At 37.8% G+C, this 26141-nt stretch overlaps 1 protein-coding gene across 1 annotated transcript in view; it reads left to right on the top strand.

Moving 5' to 3' along the window:
- Window positions 1-22159, top strand: part of ICE1 (interactor of little elongation complex ELL subunit 1) — a 30538-nt gene extending 8379 nt beyond the window's left edge. The window contains exons 7-19 of the mRNA XM_071736220.1: window positions 1537-1619; window positions 1881-1920; window positions 2009-2065; window positions 3673-3762; window positions 3848-3901; window positions 5740-6092; window positions 6698-11440; window positions 14150-14318; window positions 16524-16684; window positions 17975-18165; window positions 19532-19638; window positions 20437-20535; window positions 21246-22159. Coding sequence (XP_071592321.1) covers window positions 1537-1619; window positions 1881-1920; window positions 2009-2065; window positions 3673-3762; window positions 3848-3901; window positions 5740-6092; window positions 6698-11440; window positions 14150-14318; window positions 16524-16684; window positions 17975-18165; window positions 19532-19638; window positions 20437-20535; window positions 21246-21427 — 6329 coding nt within the window. The 3' untranslated portion in view covers window positions 21428-22159. The remainder of the gene's footprint in view (window positions 1-1536; window positions 1620-1880; window positions 1921-2008; window positions 2066-3672; window positions 3763-3847; window positions 3902-5739; window positions 6093-6697; window positions 11441-14149; window positions 14319-16523; window positions 16685-17974; window positions 18166-19531; window positions 19639-20436; window positions 20536-21245) is intronic.
- The last annotated feature ends 3982 nt before the right edge of the window (window positions 22160-26141 follow it).

Genomic DNA, 26141 nt, shown 5'->3' with positions numbered 1-26141 from the left:
TTCTGTTGAGTATCTTAGGCACATGGTATAAATGAAGTTGGAGGGAATTTTTATCATGAAAATGACAGCCTTAGAGGATGGGGTATGCCCAGTCTGTCCAGGCAACCTTCATAGTGAAAAAGGTTTTCCTTATATCCAGTCAGAAACTGTCTTGTTTCAAATGATGCCTGATGTTTCTCATCCTCCCAACATGCACCACTGAACAAGCTCATTCCATCTTATTGATACCCTCTTGTAGGTGCACAAAAGCTGCTGTTGGATCCCTTCTAAGGTTTTTCTGATTTTGGCTTTTAACTCTCAAGCTAGTGAAGTGTAGTTCTAGGAGCCTGTTTTCAGAGGGCATGTGCTCCAGCATTGTAATAATCTTGACAGGATTCTTCTAGTCATGTTTATAATAATATCTAAATATGTAGTCATCCTGGCACATGTTTTCTGACTTACAAATATTCTGGCAATTGTTTTTTGTTTTGTTTTGATTTTCAGTAGAGATAAAGCACTTACCTCGTGGCACTGTATTTTTCTTGTTTTGTGGTAGAAGGTGGATATGCATAAAACATCCTGACACTTCACTTCCTATACTGTTGGCAAGGCAAACATTTTCATTCATGGCACACTTATAGTTGTGCTTACCACAGTTTAAAGTACAGCAAACTGAGTGACTTGTATCTCAGTGTTAGAAATCCCCCAATCCTACTGTAAAGCACAAGTATAGGGTTTTTATTTTGATGAGCATTTTAGAGTTCCATTATGTAGCAGCAAGGTTTTCATACTCTTTTGCCCCAAAAAACTCTAATTCTGGCAGAGATAGAAGAAAATACTGTGAAATAGTTTGCATTGGATCCAATTCGAGTGACTAATTTATCTGTTTTATTCTTTTCTGTGTTCATTAAATATCCCAGACCCCATATTGTAGCCTGTTATCTTTTGACAGTCTGAAATTTTCCTCTTGATTGTTTTTGTCAACCTACCTCCAACCTACATTTTTAATGCTCTTTGTTTTGAAATGTCTTCTGTGACCTGATCTGATCAGCAGGCAATTTTCATCTTTTTTTCTGTTGTCTGTGTATTAACTCCATCTTTCTAATGCAGTTAGCTGTGGTGTTTTCATCTTTGAACCAGAGCCTTCTTCTAAATAAGAGAAGAAAACATACGGGAAAAAAATTGCACCTCATTCTTAATTTTATTCGCTTTGTTCACTTGGTGCATATTGTCCTACAGTACAGTTATATTACCATATGACCCACTTTTCATTCTTTCATGTAAGTAAGAAAAGTAGCAAATGTATTTCAGTAGTTCAGAACAGTAATGGTGATCTTCTAAGATGGCATACTTCTATGCATGAGTTGTCTTAATGAACCAAAATATCATTTAAGTGAATTTGTATTTCACATTACCTATGTTTTGGGTTTTTTTTTTTTTCCTGGGGATTTGATTTACAAACTTGTGACCAATACCACTTAATTATTTATTTCACATTGTAGTTAGAATCTCTTATATTGTAACTTCTAACTTGAATTTTGGTTCTCTTTCTTGAAGAGGCTGCAACAAAGCATACACAGGACTTAAGACAACTGAAAACTGAAAAGAAGAGGCTTGAAAAGGAGCTAAAGAAGGCACAAGTCAGATTTTCCTGGTCTTTTGGATAAAGCTTCCTTTAGTATTTGGGGAGGTGGGAGGAAGCTATGAATAACAGAGATATTGAAATAGTAAAATTACATTTGGTGATACTGAGTAACTAAACATAACAGTTCACCTTAAGAGGGAGTAATTTTCCAGCTGATGCATCAATTTGAAATGTTTTAGATTTCATAATAATTAAGAGTAGGCATGCTTGGAAAACTATGTATGGCGTGAAAAGTTATTATTCTTTATTTTAACAGGGAAAACTTAATGGTATACTTAACGAGAAGAGCAGAAAAGGTAAGTGTTAACTTTGATTGCCTTCAGATTTTTGTATGGTATTGTTCCATTTGAACATTTCTTTTTCTCTCTCTCCACCTTTTAATAGTTAAGCATGCGGAGACCCAGAGTTCAAGTGAAGGTCATACCACAGATATAGACAAAGGTAAGACTTTTTTGCAAAACCATTCTCTGTGTGGAATCAACCAGTATGAATTTATTGCAGCTTTTCTGGAGCTGCATTTTTTAAACAGAGGTTGCTGACAGAAATGGTGTAAGAGCAGATGTAGTTGATATAAATATTTTACACTGATGAAGAACTAATGCAATAGATGGCTGTTTTAATTTTTGCAGTAATTAAAATGACTTGTCTATCCCCTATGTATGAAGTCAATTGATGTGCAATTATAAAACAGAATGCAAACACTGAGAAAAATATAAACAACCCTTTGAAGGTTATTGAGTCATAAAGGAAGCATACGGAGCAAAAGACGCAAGACAGAAATTGTAGCAGAATGCACTCCAACATGAAGCTGTAAACCATGTGGAAATCCAGGATTTAGAGTTGTTTCTTAGCCTCTTGACTTTTTTTCCCCTAATGATCTAAGATCCCTGTTACAAAATATCTGAACTTGACTGTGTAGTGGAGGAAACTCCTTCTAAGCTTTCACTGAAGTACTGAGGCCAAACTTAAAGCATATTTATTTTTTGTAGTTTTGCTGTCTTCTAAATACTCTTAATTGCTTTTGAATTGTATAGAAATTCTAAAGGCAATTTCCAGGCAGGTGCACCTTGTCCACTCTTGTGTGTGTTGTCATATTTTTACTACCTGTTGGATTGTACTAAATTGGTATCCAATTTAATGCTTTAATTTTTACTTAATGGCAAAGTAGGGAAATTGAGATCTAAGCTCTTATTTGTGCTTCAACTAGCAGCAAGGCTTTTACTACTAGTGAGAAGATGCTAGTGTTGGTAATGGCTGTCATGTAAATTTTGCATGTTTTCCTCTTATGTGCTGAAATTTTTTAATAAGTCTCTTCATGAAATAGTAGGAGTTTGCTGTTGTCTTTGACTTAAAGGAATTTGCACAAAAGCAACAATCTTATTTCCTGGTTGTTAGATCTGATTATAGTTTTGGCGTAAGTAGGTGAGGTACTTATGTATTTTGTTGAATTTTTGTTCTATTTTCCCCTCTCCATCTGCCCTTTCAGTGGTGGAACTGGATTCTTTGGCACCACCTAGCAGTGGTGCTGTTAGGACTCTAGAGTATCTATTGAAGTTGTGACCTGACAATTAGTTCAGCCACATTTAGTATGTGGTTACTCCCTGGTAAGATTGAGTTACTACCAAGTGAACATAAAGCATGTGATATAAATACTTTCTTCCTAAAAGATTTCCTCCCTATTTGTTTTTGTTTCACCTGAATTGTTTTAGAAAGTTAATGTTACATTCAAATCTACTTTTACATTTTATGCCGGGGGCTGCTACAACTTCTTGCCATCCTCACTATAGAAAGGAAAAGCTAAAGCATTCTGAAGCTGTCCTTTCAATCTGTGTTGTGGCCATGGCCAAAACAGCAATCCATCAGTGCCACCTAGCATTTCTGTTTCTCTGAAGCTAAAATGTCCCTATGTCCCTTGCCTCAATTTTGGTTGTGGGCATTTTGTATTTTCTTGTAAGCAAGTCTGTGTTCTGAGAAAAAATAAAGAAACATAAATTCTTAGCTCTCTGAGCAATTGAGGTTGCAATTTATAAAAATGTTCATTTTAACAGAAAAAATAAAGCTTTTATTAGAAGAACTCTGGATGTGCATTGACACTGCAAGAGGAAGAAGACAGAATCAGGAAAATGATCACATCTTTGGTGAGATGGCATGCAAAGTCTTGAAATTTTCTTGAAGCTGCCTCTTTTTTCTGACAAAAAATAAATATTGGTACATTTTTTTCAGCTTCTGTTCAAGATAAGGTATGGCCTGAAAAAAGAAGAATGGCAGTTACAGAAGGTAAGTTCCAGTAAATTTGAATATATTAATCTGCAAGTGCATTAATGTATTCTTCCTTGGGATTATCGTCAGGTTGGGTACTGTTTGTATAACTCTTTATTTGACAGACCTAAATAATTTCCATGGTGTTTCTCTGGTCAAGCGTGTGTGCAATTAGAATATTTGAAAATGACTGCAGATACTAATTTGAACAACCAAACACACTGGAATGCTCTTCTAAATAAAAGCTGTTGTTATCTGCTGTGGCAATTGAGAAATCAAAATCTTTTACTCTCAACTGCTCTGTCTATTTATAAAATAGTCAAAACTCAGCTTTTGAACTTATATCTTCATGTTCTCATTATGAATTCTACAGTATAGAAGATGAATTGTGATGCAGGTACTCTTTTTCTGAAGCAAACACATGGTAAATTGTTCAGATTGTAAAATTTAAGAAGCAGTTTACGGTGTTTTCTTCGTTCATACCTCCTGAACACTAATAGATAACGGTGCATTAATTCTCACATTAGTGAAACAGAGGAACAAAATTTATAGTTTGTTGATAGCTTTTATTTTTAATGTGATATATAGTGTAATAATAAAAAATATTCTGAGTAGTGTTATCCACATGTCCATTCACAGCAAACTTGAACTACTTGAACCTTACATAACAGGTGTCATTTCCCATATGCCCTCAAGAGTAATAGGTGCCTTGAAACTGCATTAGTATTTCTGTAGTTGTCTCTCCAGAGTGTGCTTATTAATCTTTCATTTTTCTTTTCTCTACTCCTTTGGTTTTCTGTAATGCAGGCTTTAGAAATACTGTAAGAGCTTTGAAGTTGTTATCCTTGTTAAGTGTGAAGATTTGCTACCAGTGTAGATAACAATGAGTTTAGGTTTGGTTTATGTTCCAGTGGAATCTGCTGAAAAGGTGCCAAAGTACAAGAGCTGTTTCATAAGCCAGTTTATTCACTTCACTCCTGCCTGCTGATCAGCCTCAGTCCTGCCAGTTTAATGCAGCAAATTTGTGGCTTCAGCTTCAAAATGCAGCTAGGCAGTTGGCCCCTGCTAATCTGAATTTGATTTCTTGATCAAGGGTCAATCAAATGAGAAGAACCAAGCACAAGAAACTGAAGAGTTTAGAATATGGGTCTCAGGGGTATAGGGTTCTAGTGTCTTTTCTCATCCACCACAAGGGGAACTCCAGATTCCAGGAGTCCTGTCCCATCATTCCTATGCACATCTTATCAGGGAAGCTACAGTGCTTTTACAAAAGGAAGCAGTTCTCCATAACAGTCCCTTTTAGGCAGTTCCTCTTTTTCATCTGTTGGAGGAGCTAGATATTGTAGAAATACTTCTTTCTTTTTGTTGCTTTGGGTTTGCTTTTTACCCTCTTTCAGCACAGAACTGCTGTTGTTCTGCCTCTCTGCAGCTGCTGACTCAAAGCTGCAGGTTGTTTTAAGCTGAGAATTACAGCCTGAGTAAAGAATGTCACCTCATGCTTGTTCTGCTTTTCCTGAGCATCAGTTACTGGGCTGAAACTGAAAAAAAACCCAAATCATTGGACTGTTTGCTCAGTGTTACGTAGTATGGCCTTTCCAGATTTCAAAAATTGGCAAGAGAGGTGGGGGGGTGGGGCTTTGTTGCACATTTGTACACCTTTTCCAGGAAAAAAGAATTGTGTGTGAATAACAAGCTCTGATCTCTTTGAAAATATTTCTGAAAGTAATATTATGTGCTTCCTACTGCTAGTTTATGGGAGCACTTGATTGTAATGCAATCTTACTGCTATGATGTATTAGCTCTATAAAAAAAAAATGGGAAGAGGAAAATTCTTAAGAATATTTTTTTTGTCTTAGAAAGTGTACAAATCCACCAAAAGATCAGGAAGTGTGATAGCAAAAAGCCAACTTGGTATTCTTCACTGCAAAATGCTGGAAAGCAAAATTCTATAACAACCATGCAACTTCAAGCAAGCACTGAGCCTTTCGGAGATGATGGTGTTGGGAACAGCAAGACTGAAGATTGTCTGCACAGTAGTGAAGATGAAAGTGTGGATGTGATAATACAAACAGATGTAGCACACAGCAGTTCAGACTTCTCTGATCAGGAGCTAAAGGGCCCTGGTGGAAATGTGATGGATATACTGAATTGGGCCAGGCCACTCCCTGCTCTACTTTCTCCAGTACAGCTTTCACCACTAACTTCACAAGTGAGTTTCATGGTGTGTTTGACTTGGCACTAACTTGGTCTTACTAATTACTGCAAAAACAGTGATTTTATATTACTGGGCTTTATGGGGGCATATAAATATTACTTAGGTACCGAAAGGATCTTGGTGTGAGTGTTTAGATCTAGATGGATACTTTTTCATCTTCTACCATTGCCACTGCTTTTGCCTGTGGAAGGGGGCAAAGCATAATTTTCAAGAGTGTGTTTAAAATGAAGTCACCCATGCCTAAACTTCTGTAATAATTTATTTTCCCAGTGTTGCGGACTTACAGTCCCAACCCCTGTAAAGTATAAGCATGGCTTTCATAGCAGTATTGAAAACTGAGGGGAACCTATTCAAATGTTATTTCCCAGTCATCTTAGAATACAAATAGGTAGGGCAAGAAGTCTCTGATTTTTCACAAGGGTACTTTCCATTTCCTATGAATAACATAGAGGAGAAGGATGGAGAAGTGTTATGCTGTTGGTCAGTGTTAATCTCTCAAAACCACTGCATGTCAGGGCCAGCAATGAATTTGTTTAGTGAAACAGATCTTAAAACTCATACCAGGCTTTGGAATATTAACTTTGTATTTTTTATTAAAGGATATAGTCTGTGGAGAAGTCACGTGTTCCAGTGATGAGGAAGTTGATAGCTGTGCTTCTGCAGTGGAGGCTATTTTAGAAGATGACCAACTTCTGTCTCAGAGCTGTAAAGTATTCAGTCTTGGCAAGGAGAGTAATAGACAGAGCAAGTCATGTGAGCTTGGTCTTGATGCAGAAAACTCATGTAACCTGAGATGGAATGAAACCAATATTTTTATCAGTCCACAAATGTCAAGCAAAGAGGAGAGTGATGGTGAAGCAAAGAAAGATGAAGCTGACACTTTAATTACAAACATGGAAACTAACAAAGATCATTTTGAGGAGAATTCTGAGAATATGGAAACTGCAAAGAGAGAACTAACTGAAGCAACAGCACATAAATTGGAAGCCATCGTAGAACAGAAAGGAGATTCTGAGGACATGCACACTGAAGAGGCAGGTTCCTCAACTGATTTTATGTCACCCAGTTTCGAGCCTCAGAATCAGATAGAAAAATGTGGTGAAGTAGAGCAAATAGAAGAGAATGTAATCTTAATCAGTGCTGTTGATTATGGAGGTACAGCTAAAAAGCATGGTGAATTAATGAAAACAAAAAGAGATGGACCATCAGAAGAGAGGGAAACTCCCAGGGCAGCATCTGTTCTCCAAAATGTTATTCATTTGCCACCTGAGCAATGCATTGTGCTTCAAAGCAAAGATTCTGAAGAGAAATCTGAAATACTGGTACAGAATGAAGTGGTTGAAAATGAATCAAAAAATGTAATCAAAGTAACTCATGTGTCAGATGATGCAGGGGAAAACATAAAACAAGTGATAACTGGAGAGGAAATAACACCTGCAATAAAGAAGAAAGGACATTGTGCAGAGGCAAATAATGAAAGAGAGCTCTCTGAAAATATATTGCCTGATTTCAGTAGTTCCAAATCCTTCTGTGAAGTGGAGCATCCTCAAGACCTAATGATACAGCATAATGGGGAGGGAATAATTACAGAAACAGAGGCAGACACTGGAACTGTTGAGACCTTTGCACACTCTCAGTGCTCTGAAATAAAACATGACAGTGAAGAGATACTGGAGAAACAATATGTACAAACCATAAAAAATAAAGCAGACAGAGAATGCAAACCAGAGACTGTTAAAGTCTCTAGTCATCACTTACCTGCATCTGCTATTGAAGGACTCAGAAATTCATTGTCTGTGGATGATGTAGACAAAAGCATAGGTGTGGAGGGGATTGCTTTGCCAGCCTTTCCAAAGGATGATGAACAGCTCAAAACTGAAGACATTGATATAACCAAACCTGAGACAATTGAACTACCCATGAAATTTAACAGAGAAAGTGTTCTAGAAATAGCTGAAACATCAGAGCTACACTATGGTGCAAAAAAAGGAAAAGCAGTAGATAAAAAGGAGGGGGGATATTTAAAAGGCAAACCACACCAGGAAGAAAATGATAGCAATTTATCACAAGAGAAGTCAGGCTTGGAAAATATACTTGCACTATCAAATATGTCGTGCATTATTGATTTAGAAAGCAGTGAACCTAAGTATGAATCCTCTCTGTTAGATATTAGAGAAATAAAAAGTGAAATAAAACAACCTGAAAACAATCTGTGCAGTACACTGGAATGTGGGTTGTCCAAAACCCAGGTCTTTAGAATGTTAGAATCTCAAGAGACTGAATTCAAAGATAATCCAGAAGATTTTAGAGAGGAAAGCAGGGAGCTGTTGTTAGACAGTGTGGATACCACTGATTCTGCCTTAGTAGGCTGTAATTTTATTTCTCGGGCACAGTTTGAAAAACCTCTGACTCAGTTCTCGGTAACTGAAAATGTTAAGTGTGATGAAATGAAAGGGGAATTAAATAAACAAAACAGGGAATTGGTGACTTGTTCCAGTGCATTTAACTGGGAAGAGAATGTTGTAGAGAAAAATAATATTTCAGAGGTGATCTGCCAGCCTACTTCAGAAATTGATTTTAGTAGTGGCTTGTCCTTTTCTACTAAAAGGGACTTGGAGATGAGCTGTATAAATGCTGAAGAAACAGATAATCCTGTGCAAGTGGGAATTGGCTTGCAATCCACAATGCCTCCTGTTCTAAATGTCAGTCTTCAGAAAGTTTTCAGTTTTGTTGAAACTAAATTAACAGAAAAGGCTGCTTTTTCCCATACATGGGAAAACAAAGGAGATAAAAACTGTGTTACAGGTAGTGAATGTAACTGTTCTTCAGGAACCTTGGAAGAGGGTGCTGAGATTCTAGCTGTTGAAAAAGACGCATGCAAAGAACTGGACTGTTCTGAGAATGAATACATATACAAAAATGAAGTGAAAATTCCAGATGAGAAGGAACAGTCAGTAGATAAAGAACCTCAGTCATCTGTTAAATCACATACACTGGATGCAAACTCTTACAAGAAGAATAATTTTCTCCAAAAGTTTGAATGTCAAGAGTCAGCATGTAGGACTTCTATGTGGGAGCTTAGAACAGATCTTTGTAGAAGTGATTCACTAACAGCTTGCAGAGAAAGCAAAGACTTTAATAGCTTTGAGGCATCTGGGAAAAATGCCTTAAAAAGGTCTCAAAATTATTTTGATGCGTCAGAAAAGAACAACGGATCTGAAGAGAAAGACTGTTCTATACAAAAAGTTAGATATGTGGAATGCTCTGAACGTGTTCCCATGTTCAGGAAAGAACTGAGAGCTACCAGGAAAACTGAGGTGTGCGCTCAGGAAACTGGTGCAATTGTTGGTGATAATGACCAAGTATGTGAACTTCATTCAACAATGGACCCAGGACCAGCCTTAACAGCTTCTCATCTAAAAGCAGACACTGTGGTGGATATGGATACACACTGTGAAACCTACACCTCTCCAGCTATTGCAAATGAATTGTCAAATGTGGTTGTGGAGGGTTATCCTAAAGACTTTGCCTCTTGGAAAAGAGAAGGTGTATTAGTAACCTCTGAAAACACTGATGGTGCTAATGAATGCATGGTAGATTCTAACAGAGCTGGATACAATAATGACAGTGAGAAAAGCCTGGAAAAAGCTGGAACAAAAAAAGAAAGCTTTGTGAAGCCAAATGCTTCAAAAAAGTTGCCGCAGATGTTAACCAGATTCTCAGAAAATTGCGGACTGGCTGTAAAAAACAGTAAATTTAATACAGGAATGGCAGTACTGGGTGATTTCTTAGAGGAAAATTATTCTGAAAAACTTCAGTCAAATGTGGAGCAAAATTTATTACACCATGGTGATATGGGGGTATCGGTGTCTGAAGAATATAATCAAACTTCCACTGTTTGCAACATGGGAAAAAACAGCACTCATGTTACCTTGGATTGTAGCAATAGAAAAAACACTTTTGTCAAGTGTCTTTCAAATCCAGCCCTATCTGATGTCGAGTGCAGTTGTCAGACAGTTATGCAGCCTTCTGAGCCACAAAAAACACAGTTTGAGAAGCTATGTATGTTGGACTCAGAGTCATGTGTGGATGTTGCTCTCAAAAAGAGCAATAGAATGAAGCGCAAAGAGCAAGAACCATCTGAAATCTTGACTGTTTCGACCAAGACAGCTGCCCAAGTAATGCATGCCAAGCCATTGAAGAGTTTGTTTAAAGATAAAAGAAAAACAAAGGCTCTCAAACTAACTCAGCCAGTTCTTGCAAATGCTGATACTTCTGTGCCAACAAAATGCTTATCTGAGATGATAAATAAAATTAGGGAAGAGATGGGTCCTCCTCTTCCCCCCTTGCTACCACCTTTGATTGCTACTCCTCCAAAAGCTGCATGTACCGTGTCCCCAGTCATGCCTTCTGCTGATGAATCTTTCTTGCTTTCCCCTCTTGATGACCTGATATCTCCACTACGTGCAACTCCTGTTCCTCCCCTCATGTCTCCGTTAGCAGATACTCCAACAGTAAAATCTGCACTTTTAATTTCTTCTCCCTCACCCTCAGAAGTGGCAGTGGGTAGAAGAATTCACTCTTCACCTTTGAAATTTTGTACTTCCATTCCGAAGCATGCGCTTCCCGTCCCAGGAAGATTTCCTCTGCTTGTAGCCCATAGTGCTGCTCCAGCTGTTCCCCAGGAGAACTCTGTGAAAATACTGGATACTATGTATCCAGAGCTATCTGCAAGGGCAAGAACACTAAGCATTCTGAAAGGCAATGTTCATCTTAACCAATGTGCAAATTCAGACAGCCCAAGTTTGCTGGGACCTGTGGCTCAAATCGGTGGGTTCAAGGCGATTGCATCTGCATCAACTGCTTTTGTTAAAACTGGGAGCAATTTTAATTCTGATAGTAGCAAAGATCAGGACAATGATGTGCAAAATCAGCAGTTGTTTCCAGGCTCATCAAATCATCTTGAAAAACGATCACAACAGCCAGTGTCCATGCCAAGAAGTGCAAAGAGACTGAGGTTGGATAGTGAGCCACCAAAGCTGGAGCCTGATGATATTGTTGCTATAGGAAATACTAAAAATTCAATGCAGGAGGCTTTCCATGACAAAAGCTATGAAATCAGTGATTCAGCATACAGTTCCAGTTTAGAATCTTCGTCATCAGTAAAGGTTATTGATCCTGACTGCCAGAAAGTTTCTTTGGCATTGAAGAAAATTGCTGAAGCTTGTTTTGACTTGTTACCAGTTATTAAAGGTCATGTGTATGTCAACAATATCTCAAAGATTCCAATAATGAGAGATGAAGAGAAAGAAGTTGTTTATGAATTTGGTATAAAAACCAAGGTAAATAACAATTTTTAATTTTTGTCTTTTAATAATGATTTCTGTGCAGGTGAAAAGAGTGTAAATAAGTAGTATTTGAATTCTCAATTGTTCAGGCAATGTGCAGGGCTAAGCTGTAGTCTGGAAATGTTGTCAGATATAAACGTGTATAACTTAAGAAAATATACAACTTGACAAGAAATTATTGGTCACTGGTATCCAAAATGCAAAACTGCATTTGTAAATACAACTGCTTTCCTGGTATATGCATAAAACTCTTAATTTTAGAGTTTCTCTAAAACATGAGGTTTGATTAACTTTTTTTAATTAAATAAGATTAACTACATTGTATACAAAACAGTGGCATACCCTTTCATTCCATGTTTACCTTAATTATTCTATGTCTGGTTGTTCAAATGAATTTTAGTGGTAAAAATTTTCATTAGTTTGTTTCTCAGAACTTGTTTTTCTGTGGAGAAAAAAATTCACTTTAATTGCCATCTTTCTCTTAGATAATTTATAGTTTGCAGCAGAGTAATTCACCATGTGATGCATGACAGCATTTTGCTGTGTTTCAGTTCTTCAACATAATTGTATTCTCCACTGAAGTTGCTACAAAATTCTCAGGTTGTCTTTGTAGGAGTTTTCAACTCTGGTAATTTCATAGAAGCAAGGTTGTGGCAGCTTTATGTTTCCAGGTCCAGTCAGTCACAAGGCCAAGTGTGTATTTCTAATAGGCACATGCACACAATATCCACCTAATCTTTTTCTTTTCTTTGATCAGAGTGGAAGCTTTGTAATGCAAAATACATACATCACACACTCAGTATATCCAGGTGGGGATTGCTGTTCTCTCCACTTGTTGCATGCAATGACAGAAGCACACATAAATCCCTCCAGTAGCTGGTCCAGACCTTACCCACATCTGATTCTTGGCCTCCCAGTCTTTCAAGTAGCTGGCTTGGACTTTCTTGTTTCTCATGAAACCATCCCTCAGCCTCCCTGGTGTCTGCAGGTACCCAGTCTATGCCTGTGGCCTCTCCAGAACTTGGCTCCTAAGCTCTTCATTCTGCTCCCCACTTGTAGCCCTCCTACATGCTGTACTAGGTCTTGCACATTCCCAATATTCTCCTTCATTGGATCTTGTGTGGAGTCCCATGTTGCTGTAGATAGTAATACCTCATTCTCACTCCCTGCAGTGTGTAAGGTGATCTAGGGATGGACTGTGCTGTTGACTCATAAGTCTCACACACGAACACTGAGATATTTGTCCTCCCATGCTCTGGGAGCAGCCAAGTCAGGGTGCTTCATTTGCTCTAATAAGGTTATTTGTATTTCTCTAATTGTCATTATTCCTGTCTTTGTTTAAGGATGATTAAAAACTATCACAAAACTAAACAACTTTATATATAAAGAGTAGTCCTGTTCTTCATCCATTTAAGGCACGTTTACCATGGAATCAGAGAATGGGTCAAGTTAGAAGAGATGTCTCAAGATCATCTAGTACAACCCCCTTGCAGGATCACCTAGAGCAGATCAAACAGTTGTCACAGTTCAGAAAGAACCCAGCGCTCAACACAACCCCCCCAAATAAAATATATATAGCAATATCTGTATCACCCCTTAAACAGGTGATCTACACAGATTTTTTTAATATTTCCAAGGTTGGTGATTCGACTGCCTCCCTGGGCAACCCATTCTATCACCTGATTACTCTCTCAGTAAATTTTTCTTCATTGCTAGTCTAAGCCTTCCCTGGTACAACTTCAGGCCATTTTTTCTAGTACTATAATTGTTCACGTGAGAGAACAGGAATGGGTCCAGACAGGTTTTGAATGTCTCCAGAGACAGAGACTTCACAGGCTCTCTGGGTAGCCTTGGGCCAGTGCTCTCTTACCTTCACAGTAAAGTTTTCCCTTATGCTTATATGACTTCCTGTGTTCCAGTGTGTGACGATTGTCCCTTGTCCTGTCACTGGACACCACTGACAAGAGTCTGGCCCCATCCTCTTGACATCTGTCCTTTAGATATTTATAAGTTTTGATGAGATATTGCCTCAATCTCCTCTAGGCTAAACATACTGCTTTCTCTCAGCCTTTCCTGGTATGGTAGGTGCTCCAGTTCCCTAATTGTCTTAGTGGCTTTGTGCTGGACTCTTTCCAGTAGCCCCTTGTTATTTGTGAACTGGGGAGCCCAGAATTGGATGCATTATTCCAGATGTGGCCTCACCAGTGCAGAGTAAAGGGGGAAGATAGCCTCCCTCAGCCTACTGGCCACACTCTTAATGTACCCCAGGATGCCATTGGCCTTCTTGGACACAAGGGCACCTTGTTGGCTCATGGTCAGCCTGTTGTCCACCAGGACTCAGGTCCTTTTCCTCAGAGATACTTTTCAGCATCCAACTGGACTCTGCTCCATGTACCACAACTCCCTGAGCTATGTCCTTCAGCCATTTCCCAATCCACCTCATGGTGCAATCATCCAATCCACGCTTCTGAAATTTGGCTGTGAGAATGCTGTGCAAAACAGCATCCCCATAACATGGGGATGGGAGGTTGTACCTTGCTCTTTTTTCTTTCCCTGGTTGCTTCTGATTTACTTTTCTGCATTTTGATATGTAAGCAAACAGTATTCTTGCAAATAAGAGTTCTTACTTGTCATGCTACTGTAATGTTATCAAATATCCTGAAGTATACAATAGTCTTAACAATGTTCTTTGTGCCTTAACAGCATTTAGCAGAGTCCTTGCTGCGTGCTATTCTCAATAAACTCAAGACTCAGAAGAATGCCACATATTACATTTTCAATCAGGCTTTATGTCGAGTCTATACAGGAATTTGTCGGCAGTTGGGAGATTTGGAAAGAGCTCGCCTTTTCTGCTACAGCCTAATTAAAGAAGGTAGAGTTTTTGCTTATTAGTATTTTCTTATTTTAACTGAGTAAGCACTGATTCATGAAGTAAGTGTAATTTAAATACATGTATTGCCTTAAAATAGTGTCAGGAGTGAGACAATACCTTGATTAAAACCAGTGCATTTGTACAACATGTCGTCCTTAAAGTTCTACTGATTCACATTATCAAAAGTCTCACTTGAGAGGTTGAGAGGTTTTTTCATTTTGGTTCCTTCCTCTCCCACCTTTTTGATCTTAGTTACAAAGGTAATACATATACCATCACTGTACTAAATGAAGTGTCTTAGTTCTGTGAGGACTTCACTTAGTCTGAAAATACGAAGCTATCCAGTGTTCAAAACAGACTGGTATCTATGTGTCAAATTAAAATAAATTTAAATACAATTTGGGATCACTGAAAAGCAGAATCCTTTTAATTGTTTCAGTTAGTGGCTATCTTCCATATAACATCCCTCTCTTTTTTATATCTTATTAGGAATTGTGATTTTGTTTTATTCTTAATTATCTTTTTGTTGTTGGGGTGGAGTATTTTTGTTTGTGGTTTTTTTCATGAGTTCTTTTTGGAATTCCTGTTTTCTTACTTGATTTTGTGACATTCATCCAGTCCATCATAACTCCTTTCACTTTTTTCATGCTAATAGTTTTAATACTGTAGCATGTCAGAAACTATGACTTGTCAGATATCTTTTTTTAACTCTAAATTAACAAGCCTTTTGTTTTGCAGTGTCTTGGTCCTGTCTCTTCTTTTAAGCTCTTGCAAATACTAAACATTCTTTTTTTTTCCCTTTCTTTTTCTCAGTAAGATGCAAATCAGTACCTAAATTCAGACTTTTGTTGAACAGTGTTCTATTCTATATTTTGAATTACATGAATTCCTGTTGTGGTTGTTTTGTGGATTTTTTTAAAATCTTGATTGTGAACAGGTGTCAGCACATCTGAATTTATTTAATTACAATTCATTCACGTTAGGGCTTTCTCTTTCATATAGTTTTGCACATTAATTCCAGTCAGAATAATGGCAACACAAATGCCAAATTGCCTATAAACCATCAGTATGACCTCATTGGACATGCATCATGTGTTCTCTTGTCTGTGCTGTTTCTTTCTATTGTCCTTCCATGTATTTTCCCTTAAATGCCTATAAATAAATGTCACCTTTCTTTGGCTATTTTTCTTTTTACCGCTTCTTGCTCCCTTCCTTTTTGCTTTTTTCTTTTCTTCTTTTGATGCCTCTTTAACTTTTACTCATTACTGAGATAGTTTTTTAAACTTTCCAAATCCATGGGCAGGCAATTCAGGCTGCAGCATGTACATAATTCTGATTTGTCCTGACAAAAAATAGTTCATTTTTATGTGATGAGTAGCTTCAGAGTATACAAGGTCCATCCAGGACACTGGATGGAGCTCCCCAAGTTCTTTATGCTTAGTGAGTGCAATAAAACTTCTTGATTTGATGTATTTTCATATGCTCTCTAGTTCTTAAGATCCTTCTTAAAATGTAGAAGTTACACTGAAGTGATGAGGGGAAGACACATTTGGCTTTTTAGTTTTCATCGTTTTTGTAGCTTTTTATAGTGACAATACTGTTTCAGGCATATGTATTGCCATATATCATTTCATCCATGAAAGTAGTATCTATTTCTTGCTTATGCCAATGTAAGCAAGATCTTTTGTCTAGAACTAGTCATCATTTGTGACTGTAGTGTATTAGGTAGGCTTCTGGAGTGCATCTTCCAGTTTAATTTCATCCTAGAAGGATCCAGTTTCGGTGGTCCAAGACCACTCTTCTTAGTGAACTAAAATGCAGTATCCTGCAAGGGAAGTATCCTGAAGTAGCCTGAAGGGTCCTTTTGCACTGTCATTACTCAACAAAGTCCAGTGAAGCCTTTAATTTTTTTTACCTTAAAAGAAAAAAAAACAAAAAAGTGAAATTACAATGGGGGAAGTGACTTAAGGGGGCATGTTTTGGGGTTTTTTTCTTGGGTCTTTTCTTCTTACTTAAACACTAGTGCTAGTGTGACTTCCATTTCCTGGGCTGCAGCTGTTGCATGACTTCCCATTCTTTGTTTCCTACTTATCTTGCTGAAGAGTGTACTAGCTTTTAATACTTTAGTGTGTGTATATATATATATATATTATTTTAAATGTTAAAAATTTTTTTTGTTCTCTCTTTTTTTTTTTTTTCCCTTAGACTTTCCAGACTCAGAAAAATTGATTTTATTTATCAGTAATGTGTGGTCTGACATATTTGTCTTCCAAGGTGCAATTAACAAAGCTATGCAATTAGTTGTCAGGCAGAGTGCAAGCGATGAAATGCTGGCCTGTTTGAGTGCTTATCTCAACTGGGAACAGGTAATGTCTGTCTTTATTGTCAGTACCAGCTTTTTTTTGCATTGATTGCTTTTCTAGCTTAATCAAATCAAGCCAGCTTACTTATGATGCAGGGTATAAAGGCAGCCTGAGAATTGTACCCTCTGGAAAAAACATGATGATTTTAAAATTCAATTTTAATCTACATCTGAAACCAGTCCTGACTTTATAATGGTACCACTGGAATTACAGCCCCCAAAGACATTCTGATTTAGTGCAGGTTTACAGTGGAGTGAGTTATGAGGGCACAGATTTGTGTATGTTTCCTTTGTTGTGATACAGGATTAAGCGCTGGTATTCAGAGTTGTGTTTGACTGCAATTTCTGTTTAGCAAAGAGTTTGTATTCTCCATTCTGTTAGGTTACAGCTTTCAGTCTCATGCCCGTAGAGATGCACGTGTATGTCTGTAAATGTTCTTGGACATATTAATTCTCTGCACTGACAATACTTTTTTATAAAGCTCTATGAAATATGAGTTACTGCAGCTAGGGAGAGGGACCTCAGGAATTTCACTGTTAATGATAGCAGATGGCACCATTCCATCTGTAAGGTACTTTTTACTTAGGTGTACAGATAGGGACAAATTTAAAGTGGATTGTGGTAAATCTATTGTGGTCAGTCTATTATGCATACAATTCTGAGAACATATTCTTCTTATGTGGAATGAGTATTTAGTACTTGGTCAAAGGGTGCCATTTTAGTGACTTGCACCATTGCAGAACTTGGCAGTTATATGACCTTTTGTACTGAGAAGATATGCTGAGCACCCAGTGTTGCCTAGACTTTATTCTTAATACATCAGATATTCAAAGGATGTTTGTTTTAATGTCCTTGCTTGCTCTACTTTCCTAGATACTTTGTTAGCAGAATTCTTTCACATGACATGTTTTCTGTTACTACTACCTGAACTATTGAAAGTAGTTGCTTAGAAATTAGCCCCTAATGAATAATAAACATTGGAAAACACTCTTCTGACCTTAAAGCTTCATTGAGAGAAACAAAAATCCTCAGCTGTAGTAGGAAGAAGAGAGTGTAGCATGTGTGGGTTTAGTTGTTTTTTTTTTTAAAACTCTCATATTAGAAAAAAGAATCAAGAAAAATGCTCTGTATTTTAATTATAGTCTGTGTATTCTTTTTATTCATGTTAAGTTGAATCCAAAGTTGAATTTATGGTGTAAGAGGCTGTGGACAGTCAGAATAAAATCTAAGAGTCTGGTTGTGGGTTGGTAACTTCTCATGCATTAAGCTTCTTCATACCTTCTAAAATTCCAGAGTTCCTCTTTAGATGCTGGTGGTATGGTCTCAAACCTGCTTGTAGAAATGCAGTCATGTCCAAAAGTAGAATTTCAACTGAGTGAGCAATATGGAGAAGATCTGAGTCAAGATGCTTGGCAGTACATATTTGCTGTTGATCTACTCTGCTCTCACCTAAAGTGGGATTGGACACATGACAATGTTATCAGGTATTGTGGCAAACAGTGCTTTCAAATGATCGCTTTTGGGGGGGTTGTTTTTTGGTGTAGGTTTTTTCCAAATTTGAGACATTATGACTTAGTTTTGACGTAATAAAACATTGCACAGATGCTCAGAAATAAGGATGTTTTAACCTCATGAGACCTAGACTGCTGTGTTTGTATGCCTTATTTTAAGATAGAATGAGTCATCAATGAGAAATGTAGGATTTTATGGTACTGATCCAATAAATTAACCCTGTTTGAACCATTCTAATATGGAATTGCTTCAAAAATAACTATATGTAGACAACTGTGAAAGCTTTGGAGATGGATTACGTGAAGCAAATGAAGCAAAATGGTTGATTCTCATCCAAACTTAATTGTTGAATTCTCCTTCCCACCCCATCACTAGAAAATGAGGATGGAACCTCTGATATGTAAATAGCACCCTTTTGGTGCTGAAAGTGAAATGTAACTATTCTTTAGTGTACTATCCTGATTTAAGTCTGATTTTAATTTTAAAATAATTATAAAACTTATATTTAATGTTTTAAATTTTTTAACCCTATCTGCAGTGCAGGGACTGCTACCATACTTAACTTGGTTTGAAATAGTTCATTTTGATACCTCCACTGCTCTGATAGGCCTTACTCTATGTAGAGTTTACATAACCTAGTGGAAACTCCAGAAATATGGTGTTTTAACTATGACAGTAAGTAAATGCATATAACTTGTATACATGACCTGATGATGATTCTAAGTTCCATTCTTTCCAATAGTAAATAAGTTATTTTTAATGAAATACTTTTAAAATTTATACAAATTAGTTTCAGTAAAAAGTATGTCATTTCACCTAAAGCTATATGGAGTTGACTGTATGGAGCTGTGCTGATAATAGGCAACTAGGTCTATTACATCATTTTAAAGGTTAAAAAAATAAATATCTTGTGTCATTTTAGGTTTAAAAACAAGTATTGGAGCCTACTTGTAACATGCAAACTGAATTTTCAGTCCTGTAATAAGCTTGCATAACACCTCACCATGACATTTGAAAGTAACATGATTTCATATATATCTACAAAGGCAGTGGAGGAACTTCTTGCCTTTAGGTAGAAATGCACAATGCTGCAGGGAAATTAATGGAAGATGAACAGGAATGATTCCTTCGGAAAGTTGGCTTTGATTGTTTGGATTTAAAACCTTTACATTACTCAGATTTGTGGATGCTTGGACTATTATAAATTTCCCTAGAAGATGAATTAAAGATCCAAGACCACAGAAATAAATTATAAACAGAAGAATAATTTGCATTCATTATTGTGTAGATATTGTGCCACCCCTTTATGCATGTCCAATTTTCAAATTTTTTTTTCAGCAAAGTGCTTTGGCCTTCTATGGATAAATGGGTAAAGGAGAGAAAGGGGTATACAACTGTTCAGTCCATTCCTGATAGTGTTATAGCATTGACACTCAGGCTAATTGGTAAGTAATCTAAATTCTTGGTTGAACTTCTGTTTTGTGTAAGTATGTCCTTTGAAAGTGTTAGCCTGCCTGGAAAGCAGATTTTTATATTTTGTATTGTATATTTTAAAGTATTTTTGCCTTTTTTTTTTTTTAATCTGGATTTTTTTTTTTTTTCAAATTCCTTAAAAAGAATTTTCACCTTAAAATGCAAACTTTTACAATCCTATGCAGGATTGTAAAATCAGCCTATGGAAAGCATGTGCTCAAGTTTTGAGATATTAGTCTGATTTAATGATATAAACAACACATTTAAAAATTAAATCATCTGTAGATATATATGATTTATAGCAAAGTGTTTAAAAAGGCTTTATGGCTAGGATTGGAAGCATATTTTGGAAGCGTGCACATATGTAACATAACACTTCTTACTGCAGTTTGAAGTTAGATTCATTTATTTGGGATCTAGATGGTACTCAAGGTAAATAGATAAACTTTGGGTTTTGGTAGATATTTTCAGTATGCAGGCTACATAATGTTGTTTGTTAAACAGAAATTGCATTCTTTGAGAGTTTTACACTTGCAAATTTTAAGCCTGTGGGAGGTTGAATAAATATGATGAAAAATGCCTCGGGATCATTAGTCACAAAAAGAATAGGACAACTGTTGTTTCCAAGACAACATGCTAACCAGAATTACTAATTTTTGTAATTGAAATTTGCATTTTCTGTTGATACTTCATCAAACAATTGTTAAGTCTTTAAATTAGGAAGTTGACTGTCTAAATGTCAGATACATAGTAAGCCTTTTTTCTTTCAGGTCGATTGGGCCAAATAGGCTTGAAGGAAGGTTATCTTGCTGCAGTGAAGAACATTAGTTCTGTAATTGGACTGTTTGTACAGCACGCAGAAGAAGAAGGTAATGCTTATCTAAAGGAACTTTATTGTAGCATCTGCACAAATTAAGACACATGAAGCATGTGTACTACCTTCTGTTTGAGACCAAGAACAGCTCTAAGATAGTTTCAGACACCTTGGAATTACACCGCTTTGTGTAACAGAGTATCAGCTGTCTCAAAGAACTTGAAGGGTAATAGATATTTCTTACATAAGCAGCTCATGCTGAAGCTTCCTACTAGCAAGATTATTGTATTGGGAGAGGGCTGCAAGTCAGTCCAAATTCCTGACTGAGACAAAGCAAGGCAACTAGGGCAGCAGAGATCTGTATTGCTAAGTTATTCTGGGTGGTAAGTACATTTTGCAGTGGAGCATTGGTTGATGTTAGGAAGCTGTTTTGAAGCACTTGTGTAGCTTCTCTTTTTTGCAATCTCAAGTTTTTTCAAGTGAATGGAAGTCTGATGACCCTTAACTACAGCAAAAGCAATAGATGTTTGAATCCTTTTGCCCTTTGAATACTGAAGACCTGCTGAATTCAGCAAACTGGAAGGTGCTAATATGAAACGAGGTATTATGGAATTTGTGTACAGGTTGTCATCTTACTGCTTTCTGGCATCACAACTGTTGATCTGTTCTAGTTCTTGAACTAACAGTTTCTTTAGATTCAGGCTTCCCAAAAACATTATTTCATGTCAAAATTTCTGTAAACTGACTTGTGTTAATCTTTTGCAGGTGTTACCTGGGGTGTGCAGCTGGCAGCCATATATTCACTGTGCGACTTGGGTTCCAGCAATCCAGAAGGTATTGTTGATGCCATCCATGCTTGGAGAGCAACAGTTCATAACAACATCCCTCTTGCTGTCACAAGTGGCATAGCTGAAATCACTTCTCTGTGTAAAATGGAGCTAAACTAAAATTTAGGGAGGTGGACTGATAAAAATAAGTGCCTTACTTTTCACTTACTCTAAGCAGTAGTTGGTTTCAGTTAAAAAACAATATAAAATAGTGCCCTTTTTTTTTTTTTTTTTTTTACCAGAATGTCTAACATAAAGCAAGTTCAAGTATTTTAATTGGCTTTTCTGTTTGAGGGAAGAGTTTAAAAAAAACCCCAACTTTTTGTAATAACTGGTCAGTGTCCTGAAAACCACTATGTCTTTGACTCTCAAGATATTTCTGATTTGATGCCAATAACAATGACTAATAGTTTCCATTATTTTACTTCTGTCAATTTGGAGCAAGGCCTATTTGACACAACAGGTTGAGCCTGACTGAAAATCTGACTCTGACTTTGTACTATATTTATAAAGTAATTGTTCAGAAAGCAGAACATTGCCCAGATTCTGCTGTATTTCGCATGAGTAGTCTCATAAGCTTAATTTTAAAAACTTGTGTAATAAAATACTTGTATTAGACAGGTAGAAAATGACTTTTTGTGTAACAGTCATGTATGGAGTAACAGAGACATTAAAACTCTGAACTTGTATATATGATATATTCTGATAATGTGTCTCACATTTGATATTGTTCCACTTGGGGAATTTTGTGTATGTAAATAGAAAGTTGGTTCAAAAAAAGTTTTAAGTTTCTAATGATATCTTCACTACACTGTGTTTTTATCTCTTTCATAATAAAAGAAGCAAATACCATTGTGGTCTTGTTGGTCTTTTTAAATACCATAGAATGAACTGTTGTTTCTAGCTTATCTAAATACTACTTGTGGGGGTAGGAGGACCTATGAGGTTATTTCACTAAGTGAACTGCCCATAACACTGCAGTTCGGGCAACTGGAAAGAGGGCATATTACATCTCCAGCATTTTCAAATACGCACTGAGGACTGGAGAGGTAGATTTAAAAATCTCTTGCAAACTTCTACTTACACTCCCTGATTATAACCATAGGATGGTTATAATCCATAGGAACCATAGGAAGATTCTCACTGTAGTGGGACATAGACTCTACCAGAGATTTGATGTGTCTGTCTTTTTTCCTTTTTCTTTTGATCATAAATAGGTCAAAAGGCTTTTGCTCTGCTGAAGCCATCTGTGAACTTGGATAATGAAACCTTTAAAAGGGGATTGGATGCCATATACACACTTGATTCTTTCTCCTATGCATTATGTCCTCGCAGGCACGTTTTTGCTATTAGGCTTCTCTTCAGTCAGTTCAGTGTCTTCCAGTTGCAGCAAGCACTTTACAGTTTATGTTTCCTGTAAAATTTTTGGCACCTAGGGACCAAGTTGTAGTTCTTAGTCCTCTCAACAGCTTCTGAGTTACTTCATGAATTGCAAGAGGTTTGCATGGGCCCACTTCTCAAGCCTGTCAGGGTTCCTCAGGAGGGTCTCGCTTCCCTCCAGCAGTCGACCACAGCACAGTTTGTTGTCACCAAATTGCTGAGGGTGCACCCAATCCTGTGTTCCTTGTCACTGACAAAGATATTAAACAGCACCAGTCACAGCACTGACCCCTTAGGAACACCACTTGTCACTGCTCTTCATTAGGACATTATCACTACTCTTTTACTGACCATCCAGCCACTTCCTTATCCAGCAAGTGGTCCACCCATCAAATCCATATCTTTCCAATTTAGACACCAAGATGTCATGCAGGGCACTTTGCACGAGCCCTTTTTAATTAGGTATGTACAGTATCTATGTTCTACCACAGTGCTTAAGGATCAAATAGCTATTTCTGAATGCATCACAAATATGGATAATACGATTCAGCAGGTTAATTTCTTAGAAGCTCTAGGAATTCTAAGGAAGTTCCATTTCAAATACAATGAAGATCTACAGCATAACTAAGCAGGCAAATCTAAAAAAAAAAAAAAAAAAGGTTTTGCTGGTAATAGAGTTGGAAATGCATCTCATTCTATTCTCCTTTTGTGAAGCCATTTGTACTTTAGTACATCTGTTTTAAAAATATTTCTAAGCTTGATGGCTGGATAGAGTTAGGCAAACAGTCTACATATTCCTTAATATTTCTTTAAGTATTCTAGAGAGGAAATGCTCACTGTCCCAGAAGTGTTCTGTTGACATCCATCTGGAGGAACAGAGGGGGTAGCTGGCACTGACATGGTAGGAGATAGGCAGGCAAGCCTAAACCATAACTGTTTCACAGGTATTTGTGACACATTTCTATTAAAATTTAATTAATCTGAAAAGGTAGGGGAAAAAAAACAAGTACTTGTAGTAGTGTAGGAAAGTCTAGGCCATTTCATTCTATTTCAGTGTGCCCTGTTGAGAAGTTGCCCTGATATCAAGCAACAGCTTTGAGCACTGGCGTACTCTGAGATGGGTTCTGAAAATAAAGAGTAGCAGGGTTTTGTACAATGTTTATAAAAAACCAGTAGTATTTGCAGAGAAATTGGAAACTATTTCCAAAGTTATGTGTTCTTCAACATAACACCAGCAAAGGTCATGGCGTTGCTTTCACTGGTTCTGTGGTGGGGGTGATGTATGAAATCCTGAGATATGCTATCCTGAGATAGCAGAAATTATAGTGGAGCATAGAATAGAAATAATTGCCAGGCAAAGAAAGGAACACTTAGTTTGGAAGACCTCAATTTGGCTTGAATTAGAACTTGAATGTGGAAAGAAATCAAGTTGGGAAATGGGCCTGAATGCAGGAAGGTGTTAACATAGTAGATGACCTACAGGTTCTCTCTCAAGATGAATACTAAAATCAGTGCTGTTGTAGTTCTTCCTAGGAATTGTTGCAATCTGGGCAACTAAAACTTAAGTGTGATGACCATTTAGTTCCTCCTTATTCACCCCTAACTTATTAAGAATTTGCAGATCATCCTCTATGAATAATTTTTCCACCTTTGCAGTTGCTACTTTCCCATTTTTTCTCCCCTTCTCCTGCTACACCTATCAGAGGATCCCTCATTTTTCAGTGTAGACATACCCTCACCCAGGAATTTACCAATTAAAGTTAACACTGGAGAGATAAAGAATTGATTCTGCCAAACCCTGCTTCACTGAGGTGGTTTCTCAAGGAATCTGGAATCTGCGTCTGATTTCTGCAAAGTGCAGGGCCTGAGAGCAACACAACCAAAGAATAACCTCTCCAAAAACTATTGCTCTGTCAGTATGCAGACCCAATGTTGTTTCTTTGTTCTTCGATATTTTTCATAATTGACTGTATTGAAAGACTTTATCAAGGTACTGTGAGCAGCATCTCAACAGTATTTCAAAATCAAATGAAAGAAAGGCAATTTAGTTTTAAAAGCACACCAGAAAATCCTGAAGAATCTAAGAGCACCAAAATAGAAAACTGTTCTAGCAAATGCTGACATTTTCAAGGACTAAATACACCACAGAGGCAAAAAAAATCTCCAAAGTCACTTGGCAAGCCATACACAGACACAGAAAGACAAAGCAAGGTTATCCCTCAGTGCTTCCTTTGACTGCATACCATGCACCAAGCTTAAATAGCTTGAGGTGCCCAGTCTGAAAAAAAAGACCTTTCTTAGAACACTGTCAGCTGCTCAGTCCTTTCTGAGTTCATGGAATCATGGAATAATTTGGGTTAAAAGGCACCTATAAAGGTCGTCGAATCCAACCCCGCTGCAGTAAGCAGGGACACCCTCTTCTAGTTCAGGTTGCTCAGAGCCTCATCAAACCTCACCTTTACTATCTCCAGGGATGAGGCCTCAACTACCTGCCTGGGCAACCTGTTCCATTTTTCCACCACCCTCATAGTGAATAATTTTTTCCTAACATCCAATCTACTTTTCTCCATTTTAAAACCATTGCCCCTCATTCTATTACTGCTACAAGCCTTATAAGCAGTCCACCTCCAGCCTTCCTGTAGCCCCCTTCAAGTACTGCAAGGGCACTACTAGGTCTCCTCAGAGCCTTCTTTTCTCCAGTCTGAACAATCCCAGCTCCCTCAGCCTGCCTTTGTAGCAGAGATATTCCAGCTCCATGATTATTTCTGTATTCCTCCTCTGGATCCACTCCATCAGATCCATGTCCTTCCTGTATTGAGGGGTCAAGAGCCATATAACTTCAGGTGAGGTTTTACCAGAGCAAAGTGGCAGAATCTCCTCTCAGCCTGCTGGCCATGCTTCTTTTGATGCAGCTGGCAACTGTTGGCTCATGTCCAGCTTTTTATCCACCAGCAACCCACTCCCATGTCCTTTTCTGCAGGGCTGCTTCCTAAAACCTCATCCCCCAGCCTGTACTGATATTGCAGATTGTTCCGACCCGGGTACAGGACCCTGCACTTGGTCTCGTTGAACCTCATGAGGTTCATCCGGGCCCACCTCTCCAGTTTGTCCAGGTCCTTCTGGACATCTCCAACTCCTTCCTGAGTTGCATGGCTAAGGCTGGGAAACAGGGAGGACCCTTAGAGAGTTCTGTTCTCTCTTCGGTAACTGCTGCTTTCCTCCCTCGCCATCGCTTCATGCTGGGCACAGTACCCTGCCTAGGGGCACAGTCTGGGCCCGGCCAGCCTGGGCTGATGGTTTCTGCTGCAAAAGAACCCTTAGAGTTGAATTTCTCGAAACACCAGGGCAGCGCCCCGTACCGCCATCTGGATTTACACGAACGTCCCAGGGAGCCGAGAGGCACCGCCCCGAGCTCAACTCTACCGCCCCAGCTCCGCCCTCCTCTAGCGCGGCC

The sequence above is a fragment of the Heliangelus exortis genome, chromosome 2 (assembly GCF_036169615.1).
Source record: "Heliangelus exortis chromosome 2, bHelExo1.hap1, whole genome shotgun sequence".
Classification (NCBI taxonomy): Eukaryota; Metazoa; Chordata; class Aves; order Apodiformes; family Trochilidae; genus Heliangelus; species Heliangelus exortis.
This window is presented reverse-complemented; position numbering and strand designations above follow the sequence as displayed.